Source organism: Microtus pennsylvanicus, chromosome 11, assembly GCF_037038515.1.
Source record: "Microtus pennsylvanicus isolate mMicPen1 chromosome 11, mMicPen1.hap1, whole genome shotgun sequence".
NCBI lineage: Eukaryota > Metazoa > Chordata > Mammalia > Rodentia > Cricetidae > Microtus > Microtus pennsylvanicus.
Window position 1 is genome coordinate 9,051,227 of NC_134589.1, and position 24,638 is coordinate 9,075,864.

Below are 24,638 nucleotides of genomic sequence, written 5' to 3' on the forward strand. Positions count from 1 at the left end.
TCCCAGAGGGGTAGGGTCTAACCCCAGCAGGCAGGCCCGCGGAAGCTTTGTGCCTCTCCCAGTGGATGGAGTGCTGAGGCTACGTTGAAAGGATTATGGGTAACTGGAGGAAAGACGGTCTTGCAGGACAAGGCTCTGAAGGCCTCAGGGTATAACGGGTGCCTCATCTCTAAAGGTGAACTCTGGGAGACAGGGACTGAAGTGGAGAAGGGTCACATCCTCCCACACACTTCCTTTGCTGCCTGCTGAGTTCAACAAAGAACTAGGCACGGCTGGGGAGATGGCTCTGCCAGCGGTTAAGAACACCTGGGCGCTCTTCCAGAGGTCCTGAGTCCAGCAACCCCATGGTGGCTCACAGTGAACTAGGCAGGTTTGAAGGTTCCCCTTGCTCGACTGAGTTATGAGAACAAGGAACGGAGGAATCTTGTCCCCAGCTGCTCTACCTGGGTGATCTGACTGAAGATGTCTCAGGCTCACCACACCGCCTACAGGCCTGGAGCGAGACCAGTACAGGGTGTTGACAGACCTTGGGGGCCAGCCAACATCCCCTCCCCACCCTCTGCCCTTTTCTCTTTCAGAACAAGGTGGTGACAGTGGATGGCGCCAGGGTGAAGCTTCAGGTGAGAGCAGCGCCTAGGAGGGGGGAGGGGCTTGCACTTTGCTTCTCAACCTGAACCACAGGCCTACAGCCCTGCCCTCAGTCTGGGGTAACTTCCTGTGGGGCCCATGAGAGGAAACTGCTTTTCTTTGTTTGATATCTGTAGAAAAAGCAGTTCCCAGGCACCCTTTCTCCTATCAAAGGCAACTCAAAATGCCCTCAACTAGTCTTAGCCTCCCTTGTTGTCCCCCCCCCCCCCAGTTTTCCGAGTTTCTACTGCTCTAAGCACCCTAACCTCTGGACTGGAGAAGGTAGAGGGTGTAAGAACCCAGAAACACCACTGATGTCATTAGATGTACGGGAGCCCTGTGGGATCCCACAGAAAGAAACAGCCTTCCCCCCACCTCCACCCCCACACAGACACCTCTCACACCACAGCAGCTAGCCCTGCTCCTTCCCACCTCTCTGTCTTCCTAGATCTGGGACACGGCAGGACAGGAACGCTTCCGCAGTGTGACCCACGCGTATTACCGAGATGCTCAGGGTAAGCCTTGATCCTCTGTCCTGTCCCCACTCTGCGGCCCTTCTGCTGATGCCCTGATCTCCTCTATCTGTCCCCCTCCAGCCTTGCTCCTGTTGTATGACATCACCAACAAATCTTCTTTTGACAACATCAGGGTAGGTCCTCCCCTCCCAAGGCCCTTCCCCCACCCCAACAACCCTGCCTGTTGTGAGCAGTCAGAATAGGGCCTCTGTAGGACCAGAGTGCTTCAATCCTGTAAAAACAGCTAAAGCATAGAACCTGTCATCCTTGAAAAACACTCAGTGGTGACTGGGCATTTCATTGCCATGTAGGCATGGGTACCAAGCAGGCTGATGTGCCCTGTGTTGACGGTATAGCCCTGCCTGTGGTTCATGAGTGTGTTTTATATCAAAGTGTTCAGAACAGTCCCAGCTCCACCCTCCCTGGACAATTCTCCACAAGGACCCAGGGGAAAGCCCAAGCAGAAAACTCCACATGCATCCAGGCCAAGCTGCAACTCAAGAAGACAGAGTGAGTGGCTATGTCCTCACAGCAGAACCACTGGAGAGCAGAGGCCACAGCCAGCAAATACAAGCGTGACTCTGTGCATAACACTGGAGAGGTTTTATGTGCTTCTAGACCTTGAGGGCTGGTTACCGAAAAGCAAACGGAGGGGCTTAGACAGACAGCTATGAAAGGACAGAAACTGCATGGTACTGCCACTTCCAAGCCTATCCTCAGGGCAGACATCACTAATCGAGCTCAGTACTTTTTGGTCAGAAAGACAATATGAAAATGAAACCCAGGGCCTTGTATATTAAAGACAAGTATTTCTCTACTGTATAACATCCCCAGCCGAGCTCAGCCATCTCCACCCCCACCCCCAGTTCCTGTTTGTTGCTGTTGTTGGGTTGTTTCGTTTTGAGGCAGGGTCTAGGTACGTGGCTCAGGCTGGCCTCCAACTCTGTGCCCCGGCCTCTGCGCAGGAAGGAGAAGCCTCTGTTGCCACACCTGGCCGATCCCATTGCCTTTGATTACTGAGCCCTTTTGTGGTTTGAGACTCCCAACAGAGCCCTCTAGGAGAAGAATCCCCTGGTCCTTGGCTCGGCTCAGCCTCCCTTCTCCCACAGGCCTGGCTCACCGAGATTCACGAGTATGCCCAGAGAGATGTGGTGATCATGCTGCTAGGCAACAAGGTGAGTGGCTCTGCGGCAGAGCCAGTGCACTCTGACCCTCCTCTCCTGCTGCTGCTTCAGCCCCATCCCCACCCAGCCCACAGCCACCTAAACCCATCTAGCAGGGGACCTCTCCAGTGCGGGAGTCAGACATGTCTCGTGACATCTGCCTGTCCCACCCCAAAGTTTCACTAGTAGCCCCTTCCACCAACAGCCTCAACTGCTGCCAGCGAGCTGCCAGGTGACTCAATTGCCAGCCGTCGCTAGATCATTATGGACAGGTTAAAGGTCAGGGGTTAAGTACAAAATGTTTAACTCAGCTGCTGTCACCCGATGACGCTGGGTCACCACACCCTTTGCTAGTATCACACACCTCCCCCAAGTGCTCAGGGCGTGCAGTGGGGGACACAGCCTGAGCAACGGAGAAGCAGAAATCCTGGCCCCAGGCCAATCACACCTGCCTGCAGTCCCTCAGGCTACCAGAAGAGGGCAGGCAGTGCTTGCTCCTGGGGCAAAAGATGGGCTTCCTGGGGTCAAGGCTTCCTTTCCCGGAGTTGATTGACTGACCCACATGGGCTTGACAGGCGGATGTAAGCAGCGAAAGGGTGATCCGTTCTGAGGATGGAGAGACACTAGCCAGGGTAAGTGACTGCCAATGGGGTTGGGGGAATGGTGAGGGAGGCCATAGCAGGCCCTGAGAACACTCTCTCCCCGGCAGGAGTATGGTGTTCCCTTCATGGAGACCAGTGCCAAGACTGGCATGAATGTGGAGTTGGCCTTTTTGGCAATTGCCAAGTGAGAGCTGAGCGGGGCAATGGGGGGGGGGGAGCAGGGCGAGGCAGTGACAGGGGGCGGGGCGAGGGAGCCTGGGTTGGGGTGGGATGCAATCTGGGAAGCCAGTGGGGTGGGGAGGGGGAGTGTTAGGGAATGCCTGGCTTTACATTCCCAGCTCAGCACATGATTCTTCCTGTTCTAGGGAACTGAAATATCGGGCGGGCAGGCAGCCTGATGAGCCCAGCTTCCAGATCCGAGACTACGTGGAGTCGCAGAAGAAGCGCCCCAGCTGCTGCTCCTTTGTGTGACTCTAACAGCAGACTCTAAGGGACTAAGAGGAGGCCCAGAGACCCTTGGGAATGCAGTTATTTTAACTGCCAAGCCAACTAGGAGAGAGCTGGGGGTTCAGTGGGCAGCCCTGGCCAGGGAGGTAGCTGCCACCCTCGTTTCTCTAGCTTCCCTGCGTCATGGGAAGGTTAAAATACTCGTACTTTATCTTAATATATATAAACTAATACCAAAAAGGGCACCAGTGTGCCACCCTACCCCCAAAAAAACCAAAATAGGTAGAGACTTGGTGGTCCTTCTGCCTTCTGGGACTGGGCTCTAAAAGACTGGGCCCCCTCCTAGCATGGGTGTACTACATCAGCATGGGACCAGGGGACACCGAAGTACTGCTAAGGTGTAGGAACTGGTTGTGACCCTGTTACCATCCTCACTAGGGAGGCTAGGGAGACTTCTCTTCCTCCAGCTCCCCAGGGGACAGCCTTTCCCAATAGGAAAGGCCTTAGTGCTGGGAGCTAGCCCAATGCCTTAGAAAAGACAAAAGTGGAGATGGGGGGGGGGCTGTAAGAAGAATAGCAGTTACGTGGCTGGCCTCTGCTCAGCTACCTCTGGCCCTCCTCACCCTCCTTTTGGTTCTGGAAGCATGCCCCTTTTTCTCTAGCACACAAGCACAGCGGGGTACCTGAAAACATCACATTTTATCCTCTGGACCTTACATCCCAGGGGACACCCCACCATCCCATGGGAATCTCTCTCATCAGAGCCAGGAAAAAGCTTTCCTTCCTTCCCAGTCCTGTGACAAGGTGGACAGCACCACAGCTATTTAAGGCAGAGGTAAGAGCCAGATAAAGAATTCGCTGGCTCCTAGAATGGGTGGGAGGCAGAACTGAACAACCCCACCATCCAATTTTTCTCCTTAAGTCCCAGCTCTCTGTCTCCTCCCTGCTCTTTCCTTTAGCTTCAGACCAATACTAGGGCCAAAACTGTTTTATCTCCACTTCCACTAAATCAGGCAAAAGGGTGGGAAGCTGTCCACTTCCGGGTGAACCAATGTACTATGTGTGGGGGGGGGGAGTTTGGTCAAGCTTTGGGTATGGAGAAGGGCAGTAAGGAGGTCCTATAGGCCTGAAGTCATATGTCTCCCAAAGGCCTGACCCTACCCTTAGGAAGTGGGAGGTGTGCAGATCCATGACCCACAGGCACCTTTCCTGCAGCTCTGTAGGCTGGGCAGTGACTGGGACTCCTATAAAGTGTACACTGCACATTTCTGAGGTTACTGCATTTGCTTTCAAGGCAGAAATCTTGCCCTCCTAGCAGAGTCAGCACTCTAAACATGGGTTGATAAGGAAGCCCTCTGTGACCTCTCATGGGCAGATCAAGGAGGAGCCTGGGCTTGCCTTGTCTCTTCTGGGACTCTTAGCAGGTTACAGGAACTCCAGTCCCATAGCTCTGGGTCTCCGGCATTTGTGTTTTTCAGAATTAAATTGCAGTATTTTGGAAAATATACCCTAATGTTTTTTCTGTTTGTTCCCAGAGGAAAGAGGGATCATGTTGGGAGAGGTTGTTACTTGGCATGTTGTGGGAAACTGTTACCCAATGCCCAAATCATTCTAGCCTCGTTCTTCAGGGTCCTCATAGGCTCACCTCACCCTTAACTGACTGCCCTCCCCCAGACCAGCGCCTCTGCAGGCCAGAGGGAGCTGGAACGCTTATCTCACAGTCCAAGTCATTTTCTTTCTCTGTTGAAAAAAGCCAGGCCTCCATTCCCACTAGAGTGACTCCTGAGATTGACTACCTAGCTGTCTCTCGCCCCGCCCCCTCTCCCTAGCCAAAGGCTGCTGCCAAAACCAAGCCTTTTATTCATTATTTATTGATCTACCCTCAGGCCGGCCTGTCTTCCAGGTGGGCTGTACGAATCCTTGGTCTATCTGCCCCGCCCTACACGTTCCTAGAAGGGGTCAGAGCCCAAACCTTCTCTGTACGCCAAGTCCTGGGATAGCGGCGTGACTCCACAAGTAGAAACTCTGTTACTTAAACAACCCCGCTCCAGAGTTATTTTGTTACAGTTACCCTGTTACAGTGTTACTGTGTTACAGAAGACATCCGTCCAGTTCTTAAACTGGCCTCGGGGAGGGGGAGGAGTGAGTGGGGGTGTGTGGGATGGTTTCCCCGACAACTGTTGCTCCCCTCCTTCCCCCCACTTCGAGCCAAGCTGTGCAACAGGCTTTGGTTGACGGCGGTTAAAGCATTGAGGATCCTTTACCCCGAGACTGACTCTTCTAAATCCGCCTCCACGGCGTGGAAACCAGAGCGCAGCCCGCGAGGCCCCTGGGCTCAGTACCTGGAATCCGGCCCCGGCCCTGGCCCCGGCCCCGCCCCATCGACCCAACTCCGCACTTGGTAACAAACACTTCCACTTCCTGGGCTCTCTTTTCTTCTCCCGCTGCGGGGAGCCGCGCCGAGTGCAAGCCACACCCCCACCGTTCTGATTGGCCAGATTTGTTCACCCTGCCCAAGAGCTCGAGTTAATGGCTTCTGATTGGTCCACGGTGATTCACACCCACGGCACAGCCCCGCCCCCAGCTTTAGGAGCTGGGGCGGGCTCTGGAACGCTCAGACACCGCGCAGGGCGGGGATTGGCTCCCTCCCTTCCTGTGCGTTCGCTACCGCGGTTCCTGGGACACCTGCTCACTGTCCCCAGTGAGGTGCTCAGCTCCCGACTCGAGCTCCGCGGAGCGGGAAGAAAGGCCGTGCGTCCCCGGCCTTCGACAGGAACCGCGCTGAGCGTTCGCAGGGCAAGATGAGCGTGATCGCGGCAGCCGGGGAGCCTCTGCCCCGGCTCTGCTGCCTGGAGAAGGGTCCGAACGGTTACGGCTTCCACCTGCACGGGGAGAAGGGCAAGGTGGGCCAGTTTATCCGACTGGTGGAGCCCGGCTCCCCGGCCGAGAAGTCAGGGCTGCTGGCCGGGGACCGATTGGTGGAGGTGAACGGCGAGAATGTGGAGACGGAGACCCATCAGCAGGTGGTGAGCCGCATCCGCGCGGCGCTCAACTCTGTGCGCCTGCTGGTGGTCGACCCCGCGACGGACGAGCATCTCAAGAAGCTGGGCGTCTCGATCCGGGAGGACCTACTGCGCACCCAGAAGTCCGAAGAAGCCAAGCAGCCGGTCGCCACTGTCGCGCAGGAGACTGGAGAACAGGCCGAAAAGAGCCACCTGGAGCGGGTAAGTGCGGGCTGAGCTGTGTATGGGACTGGGATTCCGGAGAAACTTGGGCGCCCCGGACGTCCAGCACTTTCTGAAACTCGAGCAGCGAGGAGGAAACGGCTTCCGCCCTCTGACCCGAAGCGATTGCTGTTCCTGAGGCTTCGGACTCCGACCCGCGACCCCGTAGCCTTGTCCGTGTTCGCCTGCACTTTCGGTTCCCTTGAACTTTGGGGAGGTGTCGCAAAAGAATTCAGTCCCCTTCTCGGCTCCCATTACTTGAATTCTGACCCCCATCCCGGACTCCCTGGAGCCTTTTCCTGGGCTGCCCTTGTCTACAGCTAAGCTTAACTCTTTCTTTCTTTCTTTCTTTCTTTCTTTCTTTTTTTCTTTCTTTCTTCTCTCTCTCTCTCTCTCTCTCTCTCTCTCTCTCTCTCTCTTTCTGTGTGTATGTGTGTCTGTCTGTCTGTCTCTGTCACTCTTTCCCCTTGTAGATGGTAGGTAAAATAGGCTTGGAGACTGAGTAACAAACAAGAGGTCCCTAGGAAGGCCCTTGCAGCCCTACCCAAACCTCCTCGGCTCCCTAGTTTGTGCTTCATTAACTCGCACCGATTGGACTTCATCCTTCTCAAGTCTAAAGTGACTTCTAAGAAAGAGAGGAAGTCCCAGCGTCTCAGAGCGAGGGGTGGGGGTGGGGTACAGGGAGGAGGCACACAGGCGGCTTGGGGGTGGTGGCTCTGCCACCCTGGAGGATTTATGGTCCTCTGGAATGTGAGGAGTAAGCGCTCGCTAGCTGGTATCTGGGAGCCTGGTGGGAGGACCTTGGAAGAGGAGGAGAAGGAGAAAGATGGTTGGGGGAGGGCGCAGTCGGAAGGCCAGGCGTCGTCCCTCAGAGTCCACGTGGGCAGGTGGTCTCGCCCTTGTATTGTCACTGCTCACCCCAGTGTCCTGACAGCAAGTCGGCCGGTTGGGTTTGCTCGTGTTCGGTATTTCCCCCAAACAACTCCACTGTGGATCAGCTGCTGGAGGGGCAGCTGGCAAAACAGGAGCTGTTGTGCTGAGCTTCCATCCCTAGAGAGCCAGGAGGGAGGAAAGCCAGGCTCCGGGCTCAGACTGGGGAGCAGGATCCCTTCAGTGCACTAGCTCTCTACCTGGTAGCAAGGACATGTGGCAGCGGTATCCATGGAGCCAGGAAGATTCTCCCTCAACAGAGAAAGGGCACTGTTCAGCCTTAAGGTTGAAGGTGGAGTCTGAGAGTACCAACTGGTTTGGTGGAAGTGAGGTCACCAGAAGCCCTGTTCTGCCAGAGTTTGGTGCTGAGAATGCCAGGGCCACCAGGTTCCCACTTCCTGCCAGTGCCAATTGGCATTGGCAAGCAGTCGTAGAGCCCCTGGCAGCAAATTGGAACAGGTGACCTCTGCTCCTAGGCACAAACCCAATTTGAACCTTGTCCCAGGTCCACTGATTCACTATTACCTTCACGTCTACGTCCACCCCCTATTTTTTTCCTTTGGACTTTAGCATCAGAGCAGATAACCAGCGGCCCCCAGTCGCGCTCAGCTCCTCCCCTTGCCCTTTCGGTGGTGTTGCTGGGTGCTGGAGGGCCACGTTGAGGCTGCTGTGAAAGGTTCTACATCAGACTGTTTTGTATCTAAAACGGCAGTGGGCTGGGGCTTCCTCTTGGAGATCTGTCCTGAGTCAGGGTCCCCGGGTGGTGGTAGGACCACCTACCTGTGTGTCAATTCTTCAGTCCAGGAGATTCAAAGTAGCACCATCCTGGGGACACCTATAGGACATGGCAGTCGCTTTCTGAGCACTGGGCAACATGGTCCGTCTTTTCGGTAGTTATCAGAACAGCAGCCGGTACTAGTACCCTGATAGATGGTTAAGGTCATCATTGCCCAAACCTTGAAAAATTCGGTCCTTTGAGCTTTGTTCTGCTAAGCTTCTCTGGTATAGAGCTCCCATATCTTGGTGTGGTAAGCTTGCAGTTGACACTCCCCCGTGCCTCATCTAGTAAAATATGCCAGTAAACACTGAGGCATCCCTGCCCTCTATGTATAAGGCGCCCAGCTGAGATTTGACAGTTAGTTTTAGCCTGGGTTTGTTTGCAGAGCGGGAACTGCTCTGTTAACCTCCTCGGTTCTCATGTGACAGAGGTGTCAGCCAGAGGATGCTGTGGCAGCGACTGAGTGGCATCTTGGTGGGCCAAGAGCAAACAGGGCAGGTGAAGAGAGGTGCCTGGAACATTGGCTATCCCCGCTGGCCTGCTGAGGCCCAAAGAAGTAGAGGTTTCTTTATCGAAAAAGCAGTGTTTTATTTATGTAATTCTGGCTTATCTCAGGTTGACCTCAACTCATAGAGGCTCTCTTGCCTCTGCCTCCCAGATGCTGGGGTAACAGGTGTGTTCCACCTCATTGAGCCCCCACCTTGTTCCCAAAGACAACATCTCACGCTAAAGCCTGGGACTTTTAGATTTGTAGGGATAGTTAGTTGATTTGTTTTGAGACAGGATCTCACTACATCACCGTGGCTGGGCTTAGAACTCTGTGTTGACTGGCTGGCCTTGAACTCACAAAGAACTTAACTCTGCCTCCTGAGTGCTGGGATTAAAGGCACACCAGGCCAAAATTTATGAATCTGGCTAAGCTGGCTGGCCTGTGAGCCCCAGAGATCCTCCCGTCTCCACCTCCCCAGAAATAGGAATAAACCTAAACCTCACTGCCCACTATTGGGGGGGATCTGGGGATTGAACTCAAGTCCTCATGCTTGTACAGCAAGAACTTTACTGTCTGAACAACCTCACCAGTCCTTTGCCTGCTTTCCTGTGGTCTTTTCCTACCAGACACAGGACAAGGCCTAAATCCTTGAATTTTGGCCCAGAACAGGGCCTGAGCAGACCTGAGCCAGCTCAGCTGTACTAGCTGACCTGCCTGGAGCCCAGTTTCTTCATCTCCCTAAGCCTTTGTTTCCTATTGTGTAAGTTGGGAATGACGGCAGTGACCTCACGGGGTTATTAGGATTACATAAGAGTGTGTAAGTCACTCAATACTGGCAGCTAAGCAAGTGCTCAGTAAATGTTGACTGTTGGCATTTGAAGTAATAAATAGTTCATAGCGCTGATTCCTCCCTACCTGAGCAGGTGCAGCTGTGGCCAAGCCCAGTGGTCAGAGTCCTCGAAGATCCCTGTTGTTTACGTGATGAGCTGGGTGTGGTGGCTCAGGCCTGTAATCCCAGCACACTGTGGACAAAGGCTGGAGGACTGCTAGCTCAGGGCCAGCCTGGGCTACAGGACAAGATTCTGCATCAGTATTCATGTATTTGTTTATTTATTTTGGTTTTTCCAGACAGTTGCTCCACGTAACAAACAGCCTTGGCTGTCCTGGAACTTGCTCTGTAGAACAGGTTGGCCTTGAACTCACAGAGATCCACCTCCCCAGTGCTGGGATCAAAGGTGTGCACCACCACTGCCCAGCTGCATCAATATTTCACAATAACAATAGTTCTATGTAGTACCGTGGTTCTCTACAGGATTGGCCACCCACTCTCCCACTGCTCTGCGTTTTCCCAGCCACACCAAAGATCTGAATCCCCTCAAGCCAGCTATACATCCTGTGTCTCTGTGTTCACGAGGTCACAGTTTCCACCTCTGAAACACAGGAAGCCCCGGGGCACAGCCTTGGGTTATTCCTATTCCAACCAGTGTTGGCTATTCCACCGACAGGGCTCTATATCTACTATAGGGAGGTGTTCAATAAATGGTTTTTGAATTAGTGAGTGAACAGCTGTAAGGGACCTTTGTCCCAGTCCATCGCAGTCCAGCACACCTGGGCTTGTTTGTGCATCCTGGACACCTAGAGATGAAATTCCAGATGGAATCAACCCACTCCTTCTTACCTACTGGCAGCTTCCCCTTTGACAGGGAGGCCAAAAGTCTAGGCTTTGGGGTCAGACACAGTAGTGTTGAGAGTCTCCGCCCTGCTGCTTCCTGGCTCTGGAGCCTTAGTCCCTGCAAGCTTTCACTTCCAGTCAGTGGAATGGGATACCGGTCCCCAGCCTACAGGGTTGTTAGGAAAAGCAATCAGATGACAGACACGGATGGGAAAACACTCAGATTCAGCCAGGTTCCTCCTAGCCTGACCCTGATCGTAGAGGCAAAGACAGTGTAGGTACCCCGGGAAGCAGGATAGATGGGCGGGTGCAGTTAACGGACAGGTTTAATTTGGCCAAGGTAGAGCTTCGGAAGGGCAGACTTTGGAAGGACACTGCTGGGTGTTTGGCTTTGAGGTGGACAGGTCAAGGCCCAGTGTGGTGGTGCATACATTTAGTCCCAGCACTAGGGAAGGAGAGGCAGGTAAGTCTATGAGTTTGAGGCCAGCCAGGGCTATACAGTGAAAGCCTGTCTCACAAAAAGAAAAAGAAATGGATAGGTCATGCCACTGTGGGGTCATTTTCTCTGCAGTTTAGCCAGTGTGGCCCTGCATCTTAGCCTGGGGCCGTCAATAAGTTAGTCTGTTTGGAATGATTGTCTTAGAAGCAGAAAAGGGCTTCCTTCTCAGGAAACCCCAGATTGATGGGAAGGAACTGCCCACCTATGGAGCCTCTGGGAAAAAGTGGGGCAATGTCTAGGAGTTTGAAGGCCAAGGGGCAATGTCAAAGTATGTTGGAACTGTGGCCTCTTCTCTGGGGAAAATAAGCTATAGCTGCTGATCATTGGTGTTTACTAATCGGTCTGAAGGTCGAAGGTGAAGGTAGGGTGGACCTTTGGAAAGGAAATGTGTTTAATGCACATGATCACCATCACCCCAGGCAGGCCCTTTTTGGAGACAGGGTTTCTCTATCTTTGGAGCCTGTCCTGCTCTTGTAGACCAGGCTGGCCTCAAACTCACAGAGATCCGCCTGCCTCTGCCTCCCGAGTGCTGGGCTTAAAGGTGTGCGCCGCCAGGCTCCCAGGCAGGTCTTTTATGGGGATGGAGAGAGCTGTTGGGCCACCCAACCATGACCCCATTTTGTGTGGGCCTCCCTTTGGCCACACAGTTGAGTTATGATTCAGGGCCTGGCTCTCCAGATAAATTTGGACCAATCACATCAGAACCATCACGGTGTTGTAAACTCGGGCTTCTTTGTGCTCAGTGAAAGTTTGTCTGGCATACATAAGGCTACAGGTAAGATGGGCAATTGAGGGTGCTTGAACCAGCTTCATGCAGGGGTTGGGTTAACTAAGGTTCATTCCTGTTGGAGCAAGAGCTTTAAGGCATTCTATCCCCCAGAAAAGTGGAGATGCTTCCTAGTAGCTCAGCCCAGAAGGGGTAGTTCCTATCCCTTCATGGGTAGAATGGAGCCTGGGAAACAAAATCCCAACCCCTACTTTGCCTTGCTAGTTTCCCTGCAGTGCGGAGACCCCAGGAGGCTGGCTTTGACTGTGGCCTGAGCCTCCCCTCCAGGTAAAACAGCTCACTCTTCACATCTCCAGCCGTGAGGATATTTCAGTCCTGTATCCGAAATAAGGACAAGTGCTATAGACTCCCTGAAGTCAGGTGACTTCAAAGGCAGCATGGCAACCCGTAGAGAAAATCGGCCAGATTTAAATCTGATCAGAGACAAAGGCAGCCTCCCCATGTGCTTGTCAGGGCACAGGCCCAATGCCCACGGCAAGTTCAAGGAGTAGAGCCTGTCTGGGGCTGCCCGCAACATAGCGGCAGAGTGAGGTTGCTGAGTCTAGCCACGGACCATGTGAAGTATCCAAGCGGAAGTACGCTGGACATGGGGCCTGGTGCCGGTTGATATTCCTTATCTAACATTCCTGGGACTAGAAATGTTCTGAGTTTTGGATGTTTGCCAACTTTGGAAGATTTATACAAACCCGAGATGCAGAGACCTAGTTCGGTCGGGAGAGTGCCTGCCTAGATGCCCCGCGTTCTAGCCACAGTGCCACTTAAACTTGGGCATGGTGGCACTCACCTGTGATTCCTAGCCTTCTGGGAAGTCATTCTTGGATATGTAGTGAACTTGAGGCCAGGCCAACGTGGGCCAACCTGGGTTACAGGAGACCCTGTCTGGGAAAGTAGGGGATTCAGATTTTTGGAGCAATTTGCACTTCAGATTTTAGGTTAGGGATTTCAACTTGCACAAATAAAAAGCGGTAAACTCTTTCTTTCTTTTGTTGTTTGCATTTTATTTGTTTGTTTGTTTGTTGAGACAGAATTTCTCTGTGTGTGTAGTTGTGTAGTCCTGGCTGTCCTGGAACTCACTATGTAGACCAGACTGGCCTCGGAGATCCGTCTGCCGCTGCCTTCCAAGTGCTGGAGTTAAAGGCGTGCGCTGCCACATCCAGCAACTATTTCAAGTTTTTAAACAAATCCAAACTTGAAATGATAATATTTTGTATTTTGATTACATTTTGACTATTATCTCATTTTTTTGCAAGGGTGTGTGTGTGCTAGAACTCACTGTGTAGATCAGGCTGGCCTCCCCCTCACAGAGACCTCCCTGCCTGTCATAGTCACCATGCCTGATTATATCTGAAATCCCCCACACCTGGTATACTTGTACTCTGTCGTGTTCCTCCAGCTCTGACTTCAAATCCTGCTGTCCCATTATCAACTTTCTCCCCTCTGTGAAATGTGGGCATATTTCCCTTAAAGAGTCACAATTGGGGTTTACGTGAGAAAATAAATATAAAGCCCTCGGCATTGTGCCTAGTCCATATCATACATTCAATAAACGGTAACTGCTATTTGTTACTTCAGTAATGAGGCCCTGTTTCACAATGAGCTCCTTGATTGTCCTTGCTTAGCCTCTTGGGACAGCCCATAAATCGGCAGCTTCTGAGAGAAGGGTGGGGGTTGGTGATGGTGGACTGCATGCCAGGCAGGCAGGAAGGCACCTGGCGGCCAGCCTTGGATGGTATCCAGCTAGGCAGTAGCCCAGGTACCAGCCGGCTCTGTCTCAGGCTTCCCCAGCCTGGAAGAGAACAGAGCCGAGCAACTCTGCTTCCCCATAAGGCTCCCTGTCCAGCACTGAGAGGAGGCACTAGTCAGAGCAACTAGTCAAAGCGAGGACCTGGCTTAGGGCCTCTTCACTGAGGAGTACTGGTGTCTGTGAAACAGCGCCCATTTTAGCTCCCTTGATTCCTCCTGCTTCCTGGCTCCTACAAGGACCACTATTACCACCACACACACACTAGCAATTGTGACCAGAAGTGTTCTTGTACGGATGAAGAGGAAGGGTCCTACCGGGGAACTTGATGACATCATCTGAGATGAAGAGGTAGGGGTCCTACAGGGTGCTTGAGATGACATCAGACTTTGTAGTAGCCAAGCCCTCATCAGGATGAGCAGAGGACACCGTTAGCCTACAGGGGCTGAAGTCGCCCAGAGTTCCAAGCCCCTGGTCACTTCTCAGCCTGCCTAAAGGATAGCATCCGTGCTGCCTTTCCGTGGCAACCCTAGGCAGAACCAAGCCACCTCCCTCAAGCTTCCTTGAGGAACAATGCCAGCTCCAAGCCTATGTCCCCAGGTCCATGAGGAAGGAAAAAAACAAAAACCCTCGCTGCTTCCCACAACAAAGCAGAAATGTCACCAGCCCCTCCCACTAAGGTCTCCTCTTTGACCCTCTTGTTCCCTCATCTCTGTCGGGGCTACTTCCCCTGTGTGGGACAGCGGGGCACCAGGCTCATTTCCATAAATAAGAACCCTGGGCTGAGCTGGGCTGGGCTGGTGAAGAACAGTCTTAAAAAGTATTCTCTGGTCACCCTGGGCGTCTTCCCACTGTCATAGCCCATCACTACTGGGGCCTGGAGCTGGCTAGTCCTTGGGAATTGGTAGAAACTGCCCGGCCATTTCTCCTGAGCCCATCACCATGGTATCAGCCAGGGAGGGGCCAGGCCCAAAGGGGCTTTTGTCCCCCAGCTACCCAGCAGACCTCCCTCAAGGGGGAACAGGGAGCGGCCTTGGGCTTGCTCCCCAGAGACAGCCCTAGGATTAGGGTATCGACTTTCCTCGGCTTTCCAGGTGGCCCGTGGGTGGAGACTATTGAATTCCGTGCCCCCATCCTCTCTCCCTGGCCTGCACAGCGTGGGTGGAGATGTTGGCCTGGCTTCTTAGGGTGGGGTTAGGATCCTGGGGCAGAGGGTCAAGGGGCAGTCTGAGAAAGGAAGGAGGGAGAAGACTCCTTGAGGAGGGTTTGGAGGCGGCGCTCCGGGCCCTCTTGGGAAAAACTGAAAGAGAAGTTCAGTTAGTCCAGTCCCATTCAGGTCCTTTGACACTAGCCACCCTCTGATACCATTGCCTGGACCAGTCCCCATTTTTACTTTGGAAGTGTTATGTGGAGGCTGGATGTACGCCCTGGGCCCATGTTCCCATGAGGTGCCCACCCCCCCCCCCCCCCGTGCTGTGTATCCTTCTGGAGTTGGCACAAGTCACAAGGCCGCTTAGGGTAGAGGGGCACACACACCAAGCCCAGGAGAGTGCCGAGCTTTTCCCTTTGATCTCTTTTCCCAACCGCGGAGTCCAAGCTCTAGTACCTTGCCCCTCCCCCATCTCGACTTGGCTCTAGGCCTGGGAACCAGAGGCCTGCCCCCAGGGGACTCCTCTAAGCTCCACCCAAGCTCGGATGGGCTGACTCAGCAGCTGCAGTGACAGCTCCTGGGGACTGGAAGGGAACTGACTAGTTTTTCTGAAAGTTTAAATCTCTCCTCTCCCCAGCTTGTGAAAGAAGAGACCTAGACCAGGAGTCCTCAACCTTCCTAACGCCGAAACCCTTTAATGCAGTTCCTCGTGTCGCGGTGACCGCCAGCCATCAATTTTTTTTGTTGCTACTTTATAGCTGTAATTTTGCTACTGTTATAAATCATAATGCAGATATCTGATATGCAGTGTATCTAATGTATGACCCCTGAGTAAGGGTCGTTCGACGCCCACAGGTTGAGAATCACTGCTCTAGAGACTTCTGAAAGGGACCCATTAGCACGGGAGGTCTGTGAGTACTACATGGAGGGGGCTTTCTGGAGATAAGAGTAGAGGCTGCCTTTCCCCTTACGCAGGGTCCTCGTGTTGCCAGAAGGTTGCAAAGTGGACCTTTGAACTCTGACACGTGTCACTAGAAGGAATGCTGAGGTAACCCATGCTGAGGTGGAGTAGGGAAAACCCGAAGCAGGGACTTGGAACTGGAAGCAAAGACAGCTAACCCAGCCCTGCCCATGACTAGGGAGCCACCTCTCCTGAACCCTCAGCCTGGTTCTAGCCACAGTGCCAGCCCAGGCATGCTCTCAGCCCCAGTCACCCAGGTCGGGCTTTATCCTTCCGCTCGGGCTGGGGCTCTGGCTGCCAGAGGCATGGAGCTCCCGGAAGGAAGCCTGTGGTTTCACCGGCTCCCAGACACCTGGTTAGTGTGTGAAGAGCCCCCACCGTCTGCCCCTCGCTAGCCTTCACTCCAGACTGCTTAGTGCTGGACCCAATGCTTAAGGACAGCTCAGTGTGGTGGGAGGAAGGCAGGTCCCCAGTCAGACTGAGTGGGCTTAACTTCTCTGAGTCGCAATTTCCCTGTCTCGGAAACAGCTAACATCCAGGCCGCTGTGGGGAGGGTGGGGAGGAACGAGAGGCAAACTGAGATTCCACAAACTGAGGGCCTCGGGAGGTGTGTGGCTGAAGCCGAAAGCTGAGCCTGTCCTGGTGGCAGCAACTTGTCAGACCTGTTCAGCTCACCTAGGCAGCCTGGGGGGAGGGCCCGTGGCAGCTTTATGGAGGGATTAGCTGGAAGGAGGAGAATCCTCACTCCCAGAACTACGTGATGCTGGGGGGCTGCGGCAGGGACTCTGTCACGGCGGGGTAAGGGGCTGAATAGGCTGAGGGAAGGAGGGGCCTCCTGTGGTCCCCTCTTTTTGCTGCTCATAGGGTTGTCTTTGCTGTTTGAAGTGAGGGGTCCCTGGGATCTGGGTGGGTCACTAGGGAAAATGCCAACTATCACCTCCTCTGTCTTCTGGACTCTGCACACCAACATCCTGAACACAAAACCTGCTCAAGCATTCTTTTCCATCTTTAAAATCTACTGTGTGTGTGTTTGTATGTATGCTGTGTGGGGGTGGGTGTGCCATGGTCATAGGACGACCTGGGGGAGTCACTTCTCCCTTTCTATCTTGTGTGTCCTGGAGATCAAACTCATTGGGTTAAGGTGCTTGCTGCCTCCACCAAGTGAAGGGATGGGCTCTTAATGCAGATAAGGTGGGACTGGAGGCCTGTAAGTCTCCCCCCCCACCCCCGCTTCGGTCCTTCCCGCCTGTCCCCTCCCTTGCCTTTTGTACCCCCAGCTGAGGATTTGGGTTTCAGAGCAACCTGGCCACCACCCTCCCCGACCCAGTATCCCAGAGTTACGTGACTGTTCTTACTAGCAAGAACAATGGTGTAGCCTGGTATGCGTGGGGACTTAGTAGGAACAATGGTAACCTCCAGGTCTGTGCAGGGACTTGGAGTTCCAAAGTGCTGCTTTAGACTGTGTCATTATGTCTTTGGGCCTCGGCAGTAACCCGGAGAGGCAGGTAGCAATCAACACCCTCTATAAAGGAAGACCCCCCGAGGCTCAGAAATGGAAATGATTCGCCCCAAGTCACAAGTTAGTAGGTGAACCTTTGTTGCCCCACACGGTGGGTGGCAACCCAGGGCTAGTCAGCCTGCCAGTGGCCAAAAGGCTGCCCCAGGCTTGGAATTGGGATCAGGGTAGTGCTTGGGAAGGGCTTACAAAGCCTCCAGTTTCTGCAGGCTTGTGTCCATACTCTATCCATCCGTCAGTCTGTGTCGTGTGGGCATCAAGGCTGTTGCTTCAGAGCTCAGCTGCCGGAGAAGATGGGAGATGTTGAAACTGTTGACAGCTGAGTGTCTGGGTGCACAGGAGACACCTGCTTGTGTCCTGTGGGAAGGGGGGCTGGTGAGATGGATCAGGGCATCAAGGCGATTTCCCACCAAGTCTGCTAACCTGATCTCCGCCCCCCGTGGTGAAAGGAGAGAACCAAACCAACTCTCACAAGTTGTCCTTTGACCCCACATGTGGACTGTGGTGTATATATTCTCTCTCTCTCTCTCACACACACACAATAAATAATATTAAAAGTAACAGGCTGGGCGGTGGTGGCGCACACCTTTAATGGCAGCACTCAGAAGGCAGAGACAGGCAGATCTCAGAGTTTGAGGCCAGCCTGGTCTACAGAGTGAGTTCCAGGACAGCCAGAGTTACACAGAGAAACTCTGTCTCCAAAACAAACAACAAACAAACCAAAAAGTAACAGGCCCTGCTTTCCAGGCCACAGTCTCTGACGACATTGACCCTGCCCTGGTTTTCATGGTCTCCTCCCCATATAAATCCTTGGGAATTATTGAGACACACACATACACACACCCTTTGTTTCCTATATCCTTGGCAGGACCTAGAGCTGGGGATGGTCCCATCTACCCCAGGATCCTCTGCCCTGCCACCTATGGGGTTTCAGGTTATCAGGGTCACATTTCACTGGGCCATTTGGCTCACTGGGGTCAAAAAGGGAGCCCACTAGAGATCCAGATCTTTACTGTAAACAGGTTGGCCAGCTTTCAGTAAACAGCTGTCCTTGCCTTCTACAACCAAGAACAGATACAGGGGCCAGGGGCCTGCACAGGAGCCTCAAGTATCCAGCCAGGCCTCGGAGGGCCAGGTGAGCCCTGGGTGGGGAAGGATAATTCCAAAACAGCCTGTGCGTAATGGCAAAGAGGGAAACTGGCCCCAGGCAGGGACAGCGGCTTTCCCCAGAGCCGCTCAGTTCGCCACAGTGCTAAGTGTTTACTCACATCTGAGCCCTGGCCAGATTCTCTTGCCCTGCTCTGAGGGCTCCAATTGCCACTGGATTATCCCAAATCCTTCGAGCCAGGGAGCTGGAGAAGGCAGTGTTGGGATACTGTGGAATGACATGAGTGCTTCCTACATCCCCGCAGCGTGAGCTCCGGCCTCGGCTCTGTACCATGAAGAAAGGCCCCAATGGCTATGGCTTCAATCTGCACAGTGACAAGTCTAAGCCAGGCCAGTTCATCCGAGCAGTGGACCCAGACTCTCCAGCAGAGGCCTCTGGACTCCGGGCCCAGGACCGCATCGTGGAGGTGATGCCCTTTACCATGCTCTCTTCCTTCCTAATCTTTGGTGCTTTGGGGCAGCCTTATGCCATCTATGGTTTGATTAACCCATGGCTTATGGCCAGCTCAAAGGTGCTGGATGGCAGACAGCTACTCAGGTAGAGCGGAGGATGGGAAAGAAGGACGTTACGCAGTAGGCGGGAGTGCCATGCCAGCAGGCTGGTTTCTTTTCCCCTCGCTCGGGTTCTGCTTCACCAAATGCACACCCTACGCCCATGATTTACCTGCCAAAATCCAGGTAGATGCCAGAGGCCACCTGCATGGCCTTCTTGATGCCTGGGCACTCCAGCCAGGCGTGAGGCTGGACCAATGGCCTCTCCTGAGTTCAGCTTTGAGACACTCTGTTCTTCGGCTGTGCTCAGCAGAGAGGAAACGTGAACTAAATGCTTGGGCTGGTCCCAGAATCACAGTGTGAGAACCTTAGAGCCACAGATCAGCTCTTCCAAGACTTCTCACTTTACACATGAGAAAACCAAGGCCCAGAGAGGGAGGTCGGAGAGGAGCCCGGCCCAGGCTCCCAGGCCTCCCCTTGCTCGCTCCAGCTGTGTTTGTGTAGTCTCTGGGTATTTTCTTTGGCTCTTCCCATTTGTCTTGCTTCCCAGCTGACTCTCAGAGAACCACTGACTGGCTGGGTTCAGGACTGAGCACTTGAGGGAATCAGCATTCCCAAGAGGGACTTCCTCCACCTGCCCTCCCCAGCACTGAGACCTGTGTGGGTCATCCCCGTCCCTGCCCTGCCTCACAGGTCAATGGTGTCTGCATGGAGGGCAAGCAGCATGGGGATGTGGTATCTGCCATCAAGGCTGGAGGGGACGAGGCCAAGCTGCTGGTGGTGGACAAGGAAACCGATGAGTTCTTCAAGAAGTGCAAAGTGATCCCATCACAGGCACACCTGGATGGTGAGTGCACAGCTGGGTACCCCCAGCCAGGGATGTGGCCAAGAGCCTAAGGCTTCTTGGATTGCAAGGGAGACCCAGCAGCATGGGTTGGCGGAGAGTAGAAGAAGCAGGGATGGGCCATGAGTGTCTGAAGGGGGCAGGTTACAGCCGTTAACAGTCATGAAGGAGGGGATGAGGTTCGGATCAGTACCAAGGCCTGGCCTGAGCCTCTCCCTAGTCCAGCAAGTTCTCAGGCGATTCCTCTGAGAGGAAAGAGTTAACTCCGGGGACAGCCTCCAGCCTTTGCTGGGCAGATCAGAGTCCAGTGACAGGGGCCCAGTGCTCCCCTCCCCCACTCTTCTGTCAAGTTGCCTTGGAAACTCAGGCTTGCTGGCTCTGGAGAGTAGTGGGTCCCCTTCAGTCCCTGGGCCCCAGCTCTCTCCTTCCCCCTCCCCCACTCTCATCCTGCCAAGCCTGGCATCGCCTCCTGTTCAAGCCAAGCCAAAGTGAGTAAGGCCACCACACCAGGCAGGAGGGGCTGAGTACCCCCCCCCACACACACCCCTTAGTCCGGATTTTCTCCCTGGGAAGATGGCTCCAGAAGGGTGATCTGGTATCCTGTGCTGCAAAGTAAACCTCCCTGGACTTTGCAGTGGGTGGGGCCCCCTGAGCATCAGGACTACAGTAGAAGGCCAGGGTCCACATAACTCAGATCTCCAAGAGGAGCGACACAGTGAGCAGTCCTGTCAGGGGCAAAGGCACACATGCATCATAACTAATATACAGGGACACCCCACCCATCCTGACTGCTTCATGGAGGTGGAACAGCCTTCCTCCTTCACAGGCCATATGGGAGGTGACCTCAGGCCTGGCTTTCTCTCCTGCAGGCCTTTCCTGACCCTGCCCAGGGCACTGTCCTTGAACCTTCTTGTCCCCTCACCTCCAGGTGACAGGTACTTGGCATTGTTCTCCCTCCAAGGCAGCAGGTCCGGCTATATAATCTGAGGTGTGGCCATAAACCTGTCAGACCTGGGATGTGTGGACGTGGAGGCTAGAGGACAGCCAGGGAGAGTCAGCTCTCTCTGACTATCTGGTTCTTGGAGATCCGGCTCAGGTCACCAGGCCATCACTGAGCCATCTCTCTGGCCACAGGGGACCTGTTTTTGATTGGCTACCTTTGAACTCCATACCATCTTAACTCTCCAGCAAGCCTGGCATCTTGACCTGGGTCAGAAAGGTAGCTCAGTGGTAGAGAGCACTGTTAGTGGATGGAGGGCTGTGTTTGCCCAGCACTGCATGAAGGACTCGTTATAGGACATCACAGGACAGTCAGTATCAAGCAGCACTCCAGCATGACCCTCCCCTGCACCTCCCCCAAAAGTCCCCCCAGTTTGCCAAATTATGAAAATACATTTTATTGAAAATACCAAAGTACCACACTGTAGTGGGGTCTTGTTTTCTGAAATTGTCAAACAATTTTTCTAGGCACTGGGTCATCAAAATGTCAAACATACAGTGGGTTGCAGCCTTTGCCCTGCAGTATGGGGTCTGGTGAGCTGCCAAGGCATGGCTCTGCATTCTCTGCTTCCTCCCCTAGAGGTTCTGGACTAACCTTTGCTGTCTCCCTTACCTAGGACCCTTGCCTGAGCCCTTCACCAACGGAGAGATACAGAAGGTAAGGGGTCCCCTACCCGCTCCTCTGTGGGGACAGGGCAAGTGGTGGGCTAGGCTGGGAGTCTGGCTCGGGCTGACACATCAGGGCCCAGTTCCAGTGTCTTCCTGAGTGCTAAGCCATAGGACCGCCAGAGTATCCCCACCTCCTGTCAGGGGTGAGGCTGCCACTCGGAAAAGGCTTGCCTGGGCCCCTCTGTAGCCCCCGCCTCTAACTCCCACCATACAGAAGAGGCCATTCTTCCCCCCAAGAACAGAGCCTCAGTGTCTGGATTCTGGTCCTGCTACTTCCAGTTTGAGCTGGAAGAACAAAGTCCCTCCTCCTCGGGCAGAGGGGGGGGGAGGCTGGGAGCCAGCCGAGGCCATGGAAGGACCCAGGAAGGGGCTGAGTGCCAGGCTCACACCCCGCCAAAACCTCTACTCTGGCATGGGCTGTCTCAGAATCAGACCACAGAGCCTGGAGTTGGCAAGATCTGTTTGAAGGCTTCCTCTACAGAGACCTAATGGGGGCAAGAATCAGACATGATCCCCACCTTCTGATGGTTCTATAATGTTCCGTCATCTTATTCCTAAAGACCTGGTTGGCTACTTTGGGGTTAAGGCCCGGAGAAGACTACCAGAGGTTAAGGGACCATATGCGTTCCTCATGCCAAACAGGAGGACCTTGGTGGTCCTGTGTTCCCAGAAGCCCCTCTTGGGTTGCTGATTCAGAGTGAGTCAGTACTCAAAAGTGTTGGGGAGGATGAGAGATTCCGCAGTCCCTGCCCCCTGCTCAGGTGATGGATGGAACCAGGCTGCCCCAATCCTTTTAGGAATGTAGTAATATAAATCTGGGATTTGGATGGATGGCCCAGCCTGAGCAAGGACCCTGCTCTAATGAGGCCTCCAGCTTCTCACCAGGAGTTTCCTTCCTCATCTCCTGCCCACCTATGCTTTTTCCTCTCTGTGCCAGGAGAGCAGCCGTGAAGGCCCGGCAGAGGCAGCTTCAGAGAGCCCCAGGCCAGCCCTGGCAAGATCTGCCTCCAGCGATACCAGTGAGGAGGTAGGCAGGCCCCATGGGGGCTGGTGACTGAGTTCCTTACGGGATGCCATTTCCAGGCCGCTCTGGTTCCTGGCACACCAGCCTGCCTTTGAGGTCACGTGGGGAGGTGCAGTTTGTTCTTGTGAGTGACCTGGCTACCTTGGTCATGGCCCCAAGGGATCTCCACCTCTCTGAGGCCAAGGACTGAGGAGCCCTCGGGGAGGGACACTGACTCTCTCCTCCTCTTCACAGCTAAATTCCCAAGACAGCCCCAAGAGACAGGCGTCCACAGAGCCCTCATCTACCTCCTCCTCCTCCGACCCCATCTTAGACTTCAACATCTCCCTGGCTGTGGCCAAAGAGAGGGCCCACCAGAAGCGCAGTAGCAAGCGGGCCCCACAGATGGACTGGAGCAAGAAAAATGAACTGTTCAGCAACCTCTGAGCACCCGACCAGTCGCTGGCCAGTGCTGGACGGTGGAGCCACCCACCCACCTGACCTAGCCTCCCCTCCTCCCCAGTCACCCACCAATCAACATTCAAATCAGCATCAGCACCCCGACCCCTTCCTGACAAATCTGATTTTCTTAGGAATTCTGTTCTTCCCTCTCACTTTAGGGAAGGAGAATGTTTCTGTCCCGTCCCCATACTTATCCCTGAGGGCTTCATCCTACCAAGTGTCCCCTCACCGGTCTGCCTAGGACATCACTGGGACCCACACCAAGCAAGGATCTTTGGACCAGACAAGAAGTTCTCCCTCAACTACATGTGATGACAAGTCCAGGGCTCACTGGGGACTGACTGTAGTGGCCATTGCTTATAATGGACAGGGTGCCTGAGGTCCTCAGAGCTATGGCTTGGGCTTCTTTGATCCATTTGATTTTTTTTTAAGAGTGTAGCATTGCAGAATTTAGAGGGGTTCTTGTTTTCATGATTCTTGTGATTTTCCCGGTTGTTTGTACCCAGAGCATGGCAGTGGCTTCACCCTTAAACTTTCGTTTCTACTCTCACTCTGAAAGACCTGGGCAGCACGGGGAAACCCAGGCTGCCTCTGCCTGTCCTGAGCCAGGTGCCACCACTGTAAGGAAACACCTTCAGAAATTCACTGGTTCCTTTAAACCACCTGAGCCTCCGAGTCGTCTTTGGTGCTTCGCCTCACACCCTCAGGTCTAAGAGTGGACAAAGACCAGAGTCCCAGGGAGCTGGCCTCTGGCTGGGAGGTGGGACACTCCTGGAGTGGCTTTGTAGCTACTCAAGAGTCCACAGGGCCCTCCAGCTCTGTGCTTAGCTCCATGCCAGTGTACCCTGGTACAAGGGACAATGGGGGGGGGGGTGATTATGGGGATTGTGGCAGAGGAAGCTGAGAGGGCCCTGAGGCTCCTCGGTCCAGGAGGTGCTACAAGTGAAACCTCACTACAGAGAGGGGTTCAGGACTTGACGATGACTTTCCTCCCTGTTACCCCCACCCCCACCCCAAGGAGTGCAGGATTTTCAGCAGTCTGAGGCTGCCACAGACACCCCTTATCTGCCCAGTGGCCTGATGGGAAAGCAGATATCCAGCACAGGAGAAAACTAGTCCACTTAGCTGCAGCACACATTGTGTGGCAAGGTTCGGGATGGAAGGGACTTTGCAAAGGGAATATACCGCCTTTCTGCCAGGAGGCCCTGAATGCCCAGGCTCCCTACTGGACCATGTCCTAGGTCAGGTGTTCAAAAATGAAGGGGACTATGGCCCCAGCTACTTCCCGCTCACCTAGTTTACAGAAAGGCCACTCAGAACCAGGTTGCTGGGCTGAAAGGAACAAGTAAAGAAAATAATAGCTCCAGGAGAGAAGGCCTGGAGCCCTCTGGGTTGGGAGAAGGGCCATTCACTATCTGGCCCTCATGGCATTAACGTCTGGATTCCACCAGCCTTGAGAGAAACCATCCAAAGCCCTTATCACAGTACCTATAATCGCCTGTTCAGCTGGGCTTGGCCTCCCTCATCCACCCACGCTTCTACCCTTTGGCCCCAGGTGGAGGTCCCCCGGCTGGTGTAACAAGGCTTGGAAGCACCCTCCCTACCTCACCTGTTGGGTGGAGAAGCTGTGGGGGGCACTGGCCAAGGTCTGGAGCAGAGTCCAAAGGGAGCCAATAGCAAATTTCACTTCAATTTCAGGCATTCTGGATTGCAGTTTTTCCCTGTGCAATCTGGGGTAAGACGCCAAGACCAGGGGCTGGGAGGTCTTGGCAATAACTTTAACCAGAGCCATCTCTCACACAAATGCACTTCTAACCTGTCAGAGCTGTTTTGAAAATATGCCTGGCCCTTCTTGATGACTACCTCAGATAACAGCAGGCTACAGGGACAGTTAGGAGTA

The 24,638-nt window shown here is 54.0% G+C and overlaps 2 protein-coding genes across 6 annotated transcripts in view; both read left to right on the forward strand.

The window, feature by feature from the left end:
* Rab37 (RAB37, member RAS oncogene family) overlaps positions 1-4,857 on the forward strand; it is a 65,971-nt gene extending 61,114 nt beyond the window's left edge. For 3 of the 5 annotated variants that reach the window (XM_075990040.1, XM_075990041.1, XM_075990038.1), the window contains 7 exons: positions 579-620; positions 1,076-1,142; positions 1,224-1,276; positions 2,252-2,317; positions 2,881-2,937; positions 3,015-3,091; positions 3,273-4,857. In XM_075990040.1, the coding sequence (XP_075846155.1) occupies positions 579-620; positions 1,076-1,142; positions 1,224-1,276; positions 2,252-2,317; positions 2,881-2,937; positions 3,015-3,091; positions 3,273-3,378 (468 nt within the window). In that variant the 3' untranslated portion in view covers positions 3,379-4,857. Of the gene's footprint in view, positions 1-578; positions 621-1,075; positions 1,143-1,223; positions 1,277-1,535; positions 1,653-2,251; positions 2,318-2,763; positions 2,938-3,014; positions 3,092-3,272 lie in introns of those variants that run through there. The other 2 variants (XM_075990037.1, XR_012912236.1) reach the window with 2 other exon arrangements.
* Positions 4,858-5,567: 710 nt separating this feature from the next.
* Nherf1 (NHERF family PDZ scaffold protein 1) lies at positions 5,568-23,400 on the forward strand. Its single transcript, XM_075990031.1, has 6 exons — positions 5,568-6,578; positions 18,515-18,676; positions 19,455-19,608; positions 21,222-21,262; positions 22,211-22,300; positions 22,532-23,400. Exons 1-6 carry the CDS (start codon positions 6,156-6,158, stop codon positions 22,721-22,723), a joined length of 1,062 nt encoding a protein of 353 aa, XP_075846146.1. The 5' UTR covers positions 5,568-6,155; the 3' UTR covers positions 22,724-23,400.
* Positions 23,401-24,638: the final 1,238 nt, after the last annotated feature.